Source organism: Opisthorchis viverrini, assembly GCF_000715545.1.
Source record: "Opisthorchis viverrini unplaced genomic scaffold opera_v5_161, whole genome shotgun sequence".
Lineage (NCBI taxonomy): Eukaryota > Metazoa > Platyhelminthes > Trematoda > Opisthorchiida > Opisthorchiidae > Opisthorchis > Opisthorchis viverrini.
The window spans coordinates 412,445-424,361 of NW_008751815.1; the positions used below are offsets into that span (position 1 = coordinate 412,445).

At 44.5% G+C, this 11,917-nt stretch overlaps 1 protein-coding gene across 1 annotated transcript in view; it reads left to right on the forward strand.

Annotated features, from left to right (window-relative positions):
• Nucleotides 1-11,917, forward strand: part of T265_07109 (hypothetical protein) — a gene marked incomplete at both ends in the record, with an annotated part of 20,880 nt that overhangs the window by 5,589 nt on the left and 3,374 nt on the right. Inside the window, 2 exons of the mRNA XM_009172552.1 lie at nt 1,756-1,889; nt 4,628-5,707. Coding sequence (XP_009170816.1) covers nt 1,756-1,889; nt 4,628-5,707 — 1,214 coding nt within the window. The remainder of the gene's footprint in view (nt 1-1,755; nt 1,890-4,627; nt 5,708-11,917) is intronic.

Here is an 11,917-nt window from a genome sequence, read left to right on the forward strand (position 1 = left end):
CTCGCAAAAGATGATAGTTCCATCCGAATTGGGAAGGCCAGAGCAGCTTTCGTGAACCTACGTCACCTGTGGCGTAGGCGCGACATCAACTTCTCTGTCAATGGTCGAGTTTGCAATGCTGCGGTGCGCTCCATATTACTATATGGATCAGAAACCTGGCCGCTGCGCGCCGAGGAGGTCAAAAGACTTTCAGTGTTTGACCATCGATGTCTTCGGAACATTGCTCGAATCTGGTGGGAACACCGGATTAGCGGTGCTGAAGTAAGTCGAATGGTATTCGGAAGAAGTAACTCACCCTCGATAGATGAACTGATCACACTGCACAAGTTGCTCTGGCTTGGCCCCGTGCTGCGTATGCCAGTCGACCGAATTCCTCGAAGGGATCTTTGCGCACAACCAATCGAAGGGTTGAAGAGAGCCAGATGCAGTCAAACAATGACTTGGCAGCGAAGTATGATAGCCATTACCGGCAAACTCAGCTGCGCTGGTCACTGCCGTCTTCCTGGATGGAGACCCCGAGACGGGCCACATCAATGATTAGAGACATTGTCACGCATGTCCCAGTTGCGCCCTTTTAACACTCGTGCATCCAAGCTATTGCCTTCACTGCATAACGTCCTTCGCAATCCTCAGCTCACTCAGCAGTCCTGCATTTATGCACCAATTTATCAGCTCCTGTCTCAAATGCGCAGCTACCAACACCAGATACAAGCAGTGTACGACAAATGCATGGTTCTTCCAGCCGGTAATGATAATGATGATGGGGTGCAGACGCTAATGGTCGGAGTGCCTTGCGTTTCTTGAACTGTGAACACCTGAACACCTCACAGTACTAGTTGAAGTATGCCGATGCATTTTACACTGCATCTTCTGCTATCCTATCACCTGGTGTTTTATCGAGTAATCCAAACTTCCAAGCCGCTATCAAATGGTGTCCGTTTACCCAGAACACATCATGGATAAACGACTAACAGGGAATCGATCGCTAATACGCCCAAAAATCGCCGAAGTAGGCTAGATATACTACGCCAACCGTTTTGTGCACTTGTCCCACGGTAATTCCAACGGTTTGTTGCGATTCTGTGACTAGAAATTCAACTTGGCGTACTGGTTTCTTTAAATGACGAAATCAATCTGCGAACGCGTCGAAGCTACTCAATAGCACTAATCGCTGTGTCGACAATCCCTAGCACACCTTCTCCATACACCTGGTGTATAATGTGTCAAACGTCTGGCACTCAAAGAAGATTCTTCGTCTTATTTCAGATGTGTTAAGCGATATCTACAGTCGGCAACAGAATACCGTAAGTTTCCGTAACATTCCACTCGCTGAAACCACATCATGTTTGAAGTGTCCACCGATCCCATGTGAAAAGGCCTCCCACCTAAGTTTCCTAAAGTCCTTATGGGATAACGAGCATAATCCTGTATTCCTACCTGTTGCGGACATCTTAGTGACTGAGAAGGAGCGGCTCGACAGCCAGGTTACAAGCATTCACCGTCATGTAATGTGTTTATGTTTCAAAGCATCATTCATGCTGCCTATAACGGAATATTAATCACTAAAAGTACCCTCTTTGTACACCCGTATTTGGGGAGAAAGCTTTTACTTCCCTGGGTTGATCGTGATAGGTTTCGATCTCGTCGATTGATTTTTTCTCGAATTTGAATCGATCCGCCCCATTCAGCTGTTCCGCGTGAGCAAGAATAACCGCCTGTGCGGTGGACTTACCTATTTATGTTTGGTGTTTTTAGCGGATATGGTAGAACAGACCAGTGACTTTTTGGCGAAAAAGTTACGACAAAACTGGCTCACACGATACCCGGACAAAACGTGCACGCCCTGTCAGGATCAGGATGATTCGTTAACGAATCTTAATTGGTTGCAAGTGAGTTGAATCTGATCATATATCTACTCTTTATCCCCTATATTTTTGCTTATTTAAGTCGAACCGATTTGGGTTCGACTCATTCCTCAAGAAAATCATCCATGTTTGGGGCTTTCAATGGGTTATTTTGCTTAATTTTTAGGTTTGTATTTTTTGTGATTTCCACTCCTTAGTTAGCTTGTCTCCTGAGAGAAAGTGCCTATTCGTTTAGTAATCTTTGCAGCTAAGCCCCCGTTCATTTGACCGACAATCTCCGCGTTTCCGAAAGCATAACTGCATACAATCTCTCATTCCAGTAGTGAAAATACCCAGTATATGCTTGCCTACTTCGACCGGTTAGGTGGGGTGGGTCCACATGCAGTGAATTCGGCCAGTCAACAAAATACCTTTGCAGATTTTAACCAGGAGTAAAAAACCATACTTCCTTAAGATGACTTGCTTTGGACTTACTCCATTTGCAACCTTTTTCCTAACATTTGTTTTCGAAATCCTTTTTGGCTGATCTTTTGAGTTATGGGGGCATTTCACAGATAAAGTCTAGATAAAGTGTAGTGGGTTCAAGTAGAACATAAGGTTGACGGAATTTCGGGGACTGCGCCTACCTGATGATCCCCAAGAAGGGCGAAACCGGTCGTCGGGTGTCGAAGAGTTTTCAGCCACACAGTGACCAGTTTCCTTTATGAAAGTGTACAAGCCTTTAATACCAAATGATCCGTACTAAGACTCGGCACTAAAATTTACTTCGAATTTGTCTCCAGATCTCTTCTGGTTTCTTGTCCCATTACTGTACTTTTGAACGACCCGTATTCCAAAATGGACTACGGCAGTTCATTTGATTGCATATCGTTGCAACAATCCTAAAGTAGTTTCCCTTTTTTGTGGTGTCCTCAACTGCACACTAGAGTCACCTGGATTCTTAATTATATGAGGTGGTCCGGACGTTCTTATTATGTCGGGTGTATACCATTCGAATAGGTCATTCGTAGTAATTTATCATGCTGGGTTCCAGTTCACTTGCAATTGGCGAGGTCAAACTGAATAGGTCTGGAGAGAACACTGATTAGACAGCATGATTGTGAAACTGTCTTTCAAAAACTTGTTGCTCGATAGTCATTGACGCAAGTTTTACCAACAAAATGGCGTAATTTGTGAAAATGTGATGAACTCTGAAGGCGGTCTTTATCCCATCAGGTCTTTACGAACGAGAACTGGTTTTCATTTATCCAAGCGCTACCTAATTAGGTAGTTGAATATCCCGATAACGCCACCTTCAGACAGACTATTAGAACACAAGATCCTTTATTCTCTTTCATAAAAAAGCAGCAGAAACTGTCACTTATCGACTTGTCGATTTCAAAGGCGGATGGTTCTCAGCTACTACTCGAATGAAGCAAAGGGAAAAACCGAAAGTTTTTCAAACCGGGGTGTTGTGTAATTCAGAAGTGATGCATTTTTTGTTTAAAGATGACCAGAAGGTTGAACAAGGGTGGTGGGTTTTGGCACTGGTTTTTTCCAGTAACCTTGGGTTCCTTTACAAACAAAGGTTGTCAGTACATTTCACTACGTATTTTCCACAGACGTGACAAGATTTGGGAATTTTGTCCGATTCGAATCCAGAAAAAGCCAACCAATTCAGGTTGCGAATTTCTTGCAACATGATGGTTGCTTTCCGTTGTACTATGTTGTACTATATTAAGATGTATTACCCAACTTTTCTGTTCCAAATTGGTGTACGACCTAAACAAACTTTTGATGCTTTGAAGTCTAACCTGAGGTCGTTCACTAACTGACCAAATAAGGAAATGGCGAACCTTGTGCAGAACTTTGGAAACAAGCTGCCGATTGTCTCTGAAGCAATGATTGCTAGATCACTTCCAAGGGTCTCCCATCATGCGGTTTGGCAGTCCTCAATCTGCGTTATACCGTATATGCCTCTGGGATTTGGCTAGCGTGTCATATGCTACCTCTCAGGAGTGACCCTCCTTGCATGAGGAATAAGGCCAGACGAAATAGTGGGCAACTTGCCACTGTCGGACTTGTTGACGCACGATCACATGTGCATTGCCATAGATGACCATAACCACCGTGCCTACAAGGCTCAGTGCACTGACTTTATTGTGGTTACAGTGGATGGAACAACTGGAGACTGGAACCAGCGGTCTTAAGCAACATCCTCAAGCAAGTTACGGGTGGGGCGGTCCGGTCCAAGCTTGACTATTCGATTGTTCCTCTCTGGGTTTGAGCAAGTTAGGAGTGCCTGTTCCCCGATGAGTCCTTTGAATTGCACGGTAGCTACGCACTAAAACGGCGCCACAGCTAGACTCTTATCCTTATTACTATGATTATCAGAATGTCAGACACCTCCAGGCTACTCAAGAGGTGATCTAATTTTTGACAGGGATCACCACAGCAAAAATAGCGTGGATTGTACTTTCCCGAATTTCACGTTGACCATATTCGTTTTAGTATTTTCAACAGCACAATTCCAGAACTTTCCTACTTCATTTTTTTGTAAATGTGGCAAATAAATCCGCCTATATTGGGCTTAACAACTTGCTGGTGTTTCCAAATTGTATTGTTAAGAGCGAGAATGTCTGGGCATCAGGAACTGTTAGTAAACCCCAAGTAATTATGTCTTTCTTATTGAAAACCGGAATATTACTTCAACAATGAATGTGGAACGTTTTTTTCGATTGGTTCAGTTCTGACCAAATGAACACTTTCCCATGATTTTGCAGAATATCAACCTGACCAAACTCACTGCTCCGGACACACCTTTGTCACCTCCCCCAACGAGTATGACACACTCACAGCCTTCGATTAACACATTCAGCCTGTGTGGGAATTCGACCACACATTCTAGGCTATCGCGGAACCAGTTGAACACATCCTCCCCTACAATGCACAGTAATCACCGTACAAAGCCCCAATACATCAATTTTTTCTCTACTGGAAGTGTGTGCCACCGTCCTTCGATGCTTTCACAGCCTACGAAACATGGATCGTTCCGGCATGGCAGTCATCACCGTTCACCCGCTAACGCAGCTGATCGAGCCACGTGTACTTTCTACTCCATTCCTTCGAAGCGCAATCAAATGCACATGCCAGTTGTTCTGAGGACGGATGCCCAATCTTTGTGGAACAATTACTCATCCACCGGTACAACAGGTGTGACATCCCTACCATGTGATATACTCATGTCACCACCACGCCCTGTGATCTGGCAGAGTATGAATTCGTCATGTCCCGTGGAAAGCTCATATTATATACACTCATCCCCTGGACTTTCGAGTCCAATTTCTCAGCCAAGGGCTTGCCCTAAATCGAGTCCAGTGCTACACTGCACTCCGGAGACCAATTCCGCGGTCGTGACAAATGGCAGCAAAAATTCCATTACTGTACCTCGATTTGAAATGGACACAAATGAAGCGTCCACTGTCGCGCAACACCTTCCTGTGATACACAACCTTCTCAACGTTCCCGTCGCATGTGATTTGCTAACAAAAGACGGGATAGCACACAGTCGGTTGTACCCAACACTCCTGTGTCGTAACGAAGGGAAGAACATTCTATCGACCAGTACCAATGATACGGTAGATACTTCCACCTCAGGATTATTCCATACCCTGGACTCCCTCGACCCCATCACCAGAGAGAAGTTCCGGGAGGACCCAGATTCCTTTCCACCCTATTCATTTCACAGCCTAATTTATATGAGTATGCAAAGCTTGAAAAAACAGAAAGTGGCCTTGACAGACATATACTCTTGGATTGAGGATAATTTTGCCTACTTTCGATGCTCGTCTCAAGAATGGAAGGTGAGTAAACAATTGTGTGCATGTACTTTAAGCGATGATTGGGAAAGGCACATTCAGCCACTCATTAAGAGGCATTTCTTGTATGCAAAAACAGTATCCAGTATGTATAAAACAGTTAGTTTACCCAACCCCATCTGCCGTAAGCTACTGAATTGGCCGTTTAGCATGAAGCTGAGCTCCGGAAAACTTACGTCACAGCATAGGCACTTAATCGAATCACGTGCACATTTAGAAGGATTACACAACCACTGATGTTTGTCTTCTTGAAGGGGATGACTGAGATCACTTCCCTGAAGTCTGTGAGGCGTTTTACAACGCGGTGCATCCTCCCCGTAGATCATGACCCAGTTTGATTTCAGCATGTCCACATTACTTTGAGACGTATTCGATAGATATCTGATTTTTCCATCTAGCAGGCGCCTGTATCACCATCGCTCAGATAAAAGAGAGCAACACTGACCAGGACAAACCGGAGCACTGAATGTCGTTCAGCTGTAGCACCCTTTCGGTGCCCAACTGCCGTGTCACCCGAAGGAAGCACGAGGGCTGGGATACTGTCAGATTGCCCAAGCCTAGACAGGGGAAGTCGAGATGCAGAGGTCGGATTCGGACCTTCCGGTCAGTAAATTCGCGCCCTAACCACTTGGGCCAACTCGCCCACGCTGAATGTACCTCATATCTTTAGTCCGGAGTAATGAAAGCGTCCCCCACAATAAGGCGCGTCATGTGAGAAAAATAGTATTTTTGACTGGCCGGGGCAACGTGTTTTTGGTATCTCTGAACTGTACTCCGGGACTTGATTTCCCGGAAGAAATAAATTAAACAATAGAATACGTGTTGGTGCACGCGAAACTGGACGGTAGAATCTAGTGTTATGTTAAAAAGTACAAACTTGGAATATGGAGCTTGGAAACCTCAATCAGTATAGACTATCATGAGCGAGGGACTCACCTGGGTTTCAGGTGAGACTTCTGCCAACATAAAAATAGTACTCAGATGAGGGTATAAGTCGAACTTTGAATTGAGTTTCAAGTAGAACATAAAGTTGACGAAACCGCATCTACCTGGTTAGCCACAAGAAGTTCAGAAATGGTTCTGGGATGTCGAATTTTTTCATCGACCTAATAAGTAGTGTATTGTATCTATTCAACGCTTGGATATTTTACTGTCCATCCAGATCTAGCTGTTTCTGTTTGAAGTTAACGGCTGTTTAAATCACCTGGCAAGTGCTTCCAAGAAAAGTTCAGGACAGGAAACAAGACCAAATGAAAACTTCCTTTTACTACAGTGTTTGAACTGAATAAGATTTTTCCAGCACTTTTGGTGGGCAACCAGCCACATCCCAGTGCGAATGAATAACTGAGAGTTCGACCAAGCAGTGTATACTCAAACAAACAAAGCCTGTTACGTGATATTACCGTAGTAACTAGTCTCGTTCAGTCTTGTTTCGGACAAAATAGTCAGGTAATTTATGGGCTACTCTGTGAGGGTTTTGTGTGTAGGAACGTACAGATATATTGCCATCTAGTACAATTTCCTCTCACTCTGTCTCAGTGGTGTTGCATTCTTTAAGCATGGCAACTGCGATCCTTCAAATGTATTACGACGAGACCAATGAGCGGCTTTTCAAACAACTAATTCAAAAAGTTCATGGGGGACCGCATGCTAGCGAATCATTGGTAACAGTAGACAAGGTCCGTGTAGGCAAAGTTGTTTATCGGTTTGGCGTTCGACCGCGTTCAGAATCATCAGGTCACTGAATCCGGTGGAAGGTTGGAATGTCGGCGAACTAAAAGAGCAAACAACCAGAACACGGCAAGTTTGTTGACTTGTTCTGATCCACCAAATGGGGATTGGGTTGAACACAACTTGCTAGCTATTCTAAGCAACCAACATCTAATCTCCGTGGAGCGACTGAATGAATAACTGAGAAATTTCCGCAAGATAGAAAAGGGAATATGAGGCGAACACCGGTTTCGGACTTTCAGTCATATAGGTAGCAAACAATTGTAAAACTGTCAACATTATCCTCTCCAGGTAATAAGATCACGCATCTAACTCGCTGAACTAATTTTCACTCTGCTTCGGGTTTTAAACAATCAAATCGTTGCTTGAGTGTGCCCTCATTTGGACGAACAGCTTATTGGAGTTTGTGACATGACTGACCGTCCGAAAGGTCGGGATTAGTTTTTGTGAAAGTTGTCCTCAATTAACTGAATTCACCACACCAAACCGTTGTTGTTGAAAAATCTTCAACAGTCGACGACCGGTTTCGCTCTTCTTCGGGCTCAGCAGGCAAACGCAGTCCCCGAGTTTCAGTAAACCTTATGTTCTAACTGAACCGAAGTCGCTTGAACTTTGACGTATACATTCACATGTGTTTTGGGTTCAAATGAAGCACCTAAAGGGTAGTGGCTTACCTCCAGTAAATACCATATTCAGGCATGAACATGTTAGTTTACACTTTCCCATCGATTATTTGACTTTATTTTCGGAAGGACAGTGCTGTTCAGTGATCTTTGGTTTTCACTGTGAACGATTATTCTCTACAATACACACAGTCTTGTCAAGATACCATGGAACGGATTCCCATCAGCCATGCTCGATGGCATTCTCAATCAGGATGGTAACCTTTTCATAAAGAAAACTACTCACAAGGTTGCTGAAAACTCTCCGACAGCCCACGACCGGTTTCGCCTTTCTTGGCGCTCATCAGATAGGCGCAGTCCCCGAGTTTCCGTCAACCTTATGATCTACTTGATCTACTGCGATATCTCGAATATCGTCGCGACTGAATCATGAGGCAGTCTGTGTGCAGCACAGTCGGCTGCAGGACATCATAAACGAGAGATTCAATTGAGTCTCCCGTGAAAACCAAACTGATTTGAAAATGAGTGTATTTCTCGAGGATGGTAACGTATTTGGCGCAGGTTGCTAAGCTTATTTTTGGAGTAACCTTTCTTTGGATAGAATCTCTTGAAGACCTGGTTTCCGAAAAAAAATACTTCGAACTCCCATGGGAGTGTTATCACCTACAGAGGGCAGATAATTCTCTGCAGATATCCTCAGCTGTGAGGAAAAACGCGATGTTCTGGCATGTGGCCTTCTCTGCAAGTTTCACAAGAATACGTTTATATTCGACGCCGGAAGGATGATGGACCATCGTTTCTATTTTTATCAACTTTGAAGGAGCCATGTCTGTCCACTTATGCACGTTTTCAAAAACTCCCGACTGAAATAACTTCAAGTGTTGAGTCAGAATGCGTTGTTGTAAAACAAGCGGCAAATTTCATTCTTTTGATTTTATAAGAATGTCTTTAAAGTTCAGTTGAAGCTTCAGAAAGCCGGTCTGTCTGGTGCTACGATGAAGTAGTTCGAATAGGTGGACACACCCTTGCTCATTTATGAACCAATAAGAACAGTTCATCATCACCATTGTCAGCTGTAATAACCGTGTACTTGTCGTACAGTGGTTGTAGCTGCCACAGTTTCTTTCACCGATGATGAGGTGGGGTAGGTAGCTGCGCAATGGAGGTGGTAGCTGATAAATTAGTGCGTAAATACAGCACTGTAGGTGGATTGGGAAAGGAGTTATGCATTTGAGGCAATAGCTTGGATGCATGGACGCCACTGAGGGTGCGACTGTGCCGTATCTGACAATATCTCTAACCATTGATGTTGGTTGGTCTCGGAGTCCTCATCCAGGAAGACGGCAACGACCAGCGCAACTGAGTTTGCCGGTAATGGCTTTGATACTTCACTGCCAAAGCAATGGTTCATAGCCTCTGACTTTCTTCTGCCTGATTTCATATGTCAAACGTCAGGAGTCCCAAATGCAGTCTAACCTGGTCAATACGTTTGATGTCTGCAGGTGGCATTTATGCCTCTGAGCCTAAATTCACAGAGTTATTGTGAAAAGATGGGATATACAATGCAACGAAATCGTGAGAAAGTTCGACGAATACACTCATTGGATGGCACTTTGGATTCTAAGGGCGGCTCACCTGAATCCGTTTGGTATTCACTCCAACCTTTTGTGTCACAGACAATGTCGTTTCCCCCTGATACCAGAGAATATGGATCCACAAATGACTGTGCTTCTGGACCTTGCAGATGGTTTGGATTTTGTTCCACAATACTAAGTCGGAATTCCGGCCCTCTCAGCTGTCTCTGTCGAGTATCATCGGTTAACTTTCCGCTCCTGGGACGCAGCCAGCAGCATGCAGAGACAGACGGCCTCGGATTTCATCGCTGGTGACTAGAATGAACCACACGGGCAGGATGAACGTTTCATGTGCTTCCTATGCAGAGTAGAAGGAAGGTCCTTGTCTCAGAAGATAACACAAAGATCCGTCGACCTTCAGTCTGTGTATCCCAAACCATATGATCAACCTATGGTTCTACTCGCCCGTGTTCAGTTTTACCATTGTTGGTTCATTCTGGGTCTCTGTGGCTGAATATTTTGACTTATCTTGAGTAGATTGGAGTCAAAGCCTAGTTACACGTCACGTTTTAGATAGCAGGGTGTCTCACCTCGGGATTGGCGGCTTTGTATCATCAGATTTGTTTCTTGGGAAACTGTTGCGTTTCTGCAACGGAACACGAGGCTCGCTCATGTCATCAGTTTTGTTCGGACTTGTCGAGATGAAGAAACCATTGCAATACTGTCGACTATAAAATTCCAACTGCTGGCTGGATTTGCCTCGGATACTCCGACACTAGCCACGCTCCTCAGAAGCTTGCCTCATTCTAAAACTATGGTTACCTTCAATTTGTACGCACCTACAGACGGACTAATGTTTTTTATTCTGTTTGAAAGAAGCTGCAATCATGAAAAGAGGTGTGATTGTAACATGGGTTGTGCCAAGTGTTAGGGCCGAGATAGACACTAACACAAACGCTATCGATCAAGTGATCGAATTTCGTTCGAGTTACTCTTCACGAGTTGTTGTGACGAGTTTTCTCTCGGCATCTCTGTGTGGGCTAATAGGTGTGTGTGTGTGTGTGTGTGTGTAATAACAAGACCGTTTGTCCTGATCGGGTCACAGCCTGACACATCCTGGTCCAGAAAAAGCGCCCCGGCTTCGCCTCATTAGTTGAGCTGCGTGAATTAGCGTAATGGAGGGTATGAAACCAATGAGCCTCCTTCCCCGCGCTGTCCTCTCTGTGTAGTTGGAACATATGGCTTGTCCAATGTATTACAGATGTGGTTTACGGGAAGGGGGAAAACTAGAGGTTTTTTTCCCAAAACGTCATTCGGTTCATCCAACCCCCACAAAAAACTAACTCAATGACGTTTGCCAAACCGCGGACACTAGCAGCGGCTACCTGGCTTTCGACAATGGTAACTATGGCGATTGAGCATTGCCAGACCGTTTTTTTTCAATCACTGCCTTTTACATAAGTTGTAAGTTGCTATGGTGAATTGGGTGAGGAACTGGGTCACACAGTACAACAAGACGAATGTTTTGACTGTGGTCACTGCAGTCAGTTGCCTTGGTGACAGTGCGTTATCCCACTTGAAGATTGTGACGGCAAATACTGTCACATGAATGATAAAGGTGGCCCTGAGGTAAATGGGATTTGAATACAAAGGTAAACCACCATTCGGTCATTCAGTTACAGGAAATCAGTGGCTTCTTGCGCGATTCTCAATGTCCCCCGTGAAACCTTAGACACTTGGGCCGGTGTAACTTTTCAGTTCCCATTTCTCATCCTTATAAAGCTTTGTCTAGCTTAACTGAAATTCACACACCACAACAGAGCGCCAAAGTTACCGTCAGTAGTAATCAAGTAGTTGATCGTGAAAGTTCATTAAAAAGAGCGAAGTTGGAGTTTCCTTTAAACACAACAAAATAGCGTTTCCGTGTGGCACCACTCTGAAAGTCATCTTTTACTGAGAACGGTTGTTTGTCTGAGAGACAAATCAGTAGAAAGTAGGCAGGCTATGCAACACGAGCTGAATCAAAGTGCTAGTGATTCTAGAATAATAATTTGGGCCAGATCGAGGTGACATAACCGATAGTGAATATCATAAAACCTCTGTGTGTCACCGTGCTCATTTGTCACAGTCCCCCGCTGTCACACATCAAAGGCGTACCGATAAACAGGCCTCAGTAAGCCCGCATTCTCAGTGCACATCAGAGATCATCGGACTATTCTGCAGTATGCTTAAGTAAAAAGTCACATGACTTCAGGAAAACCGGAGAC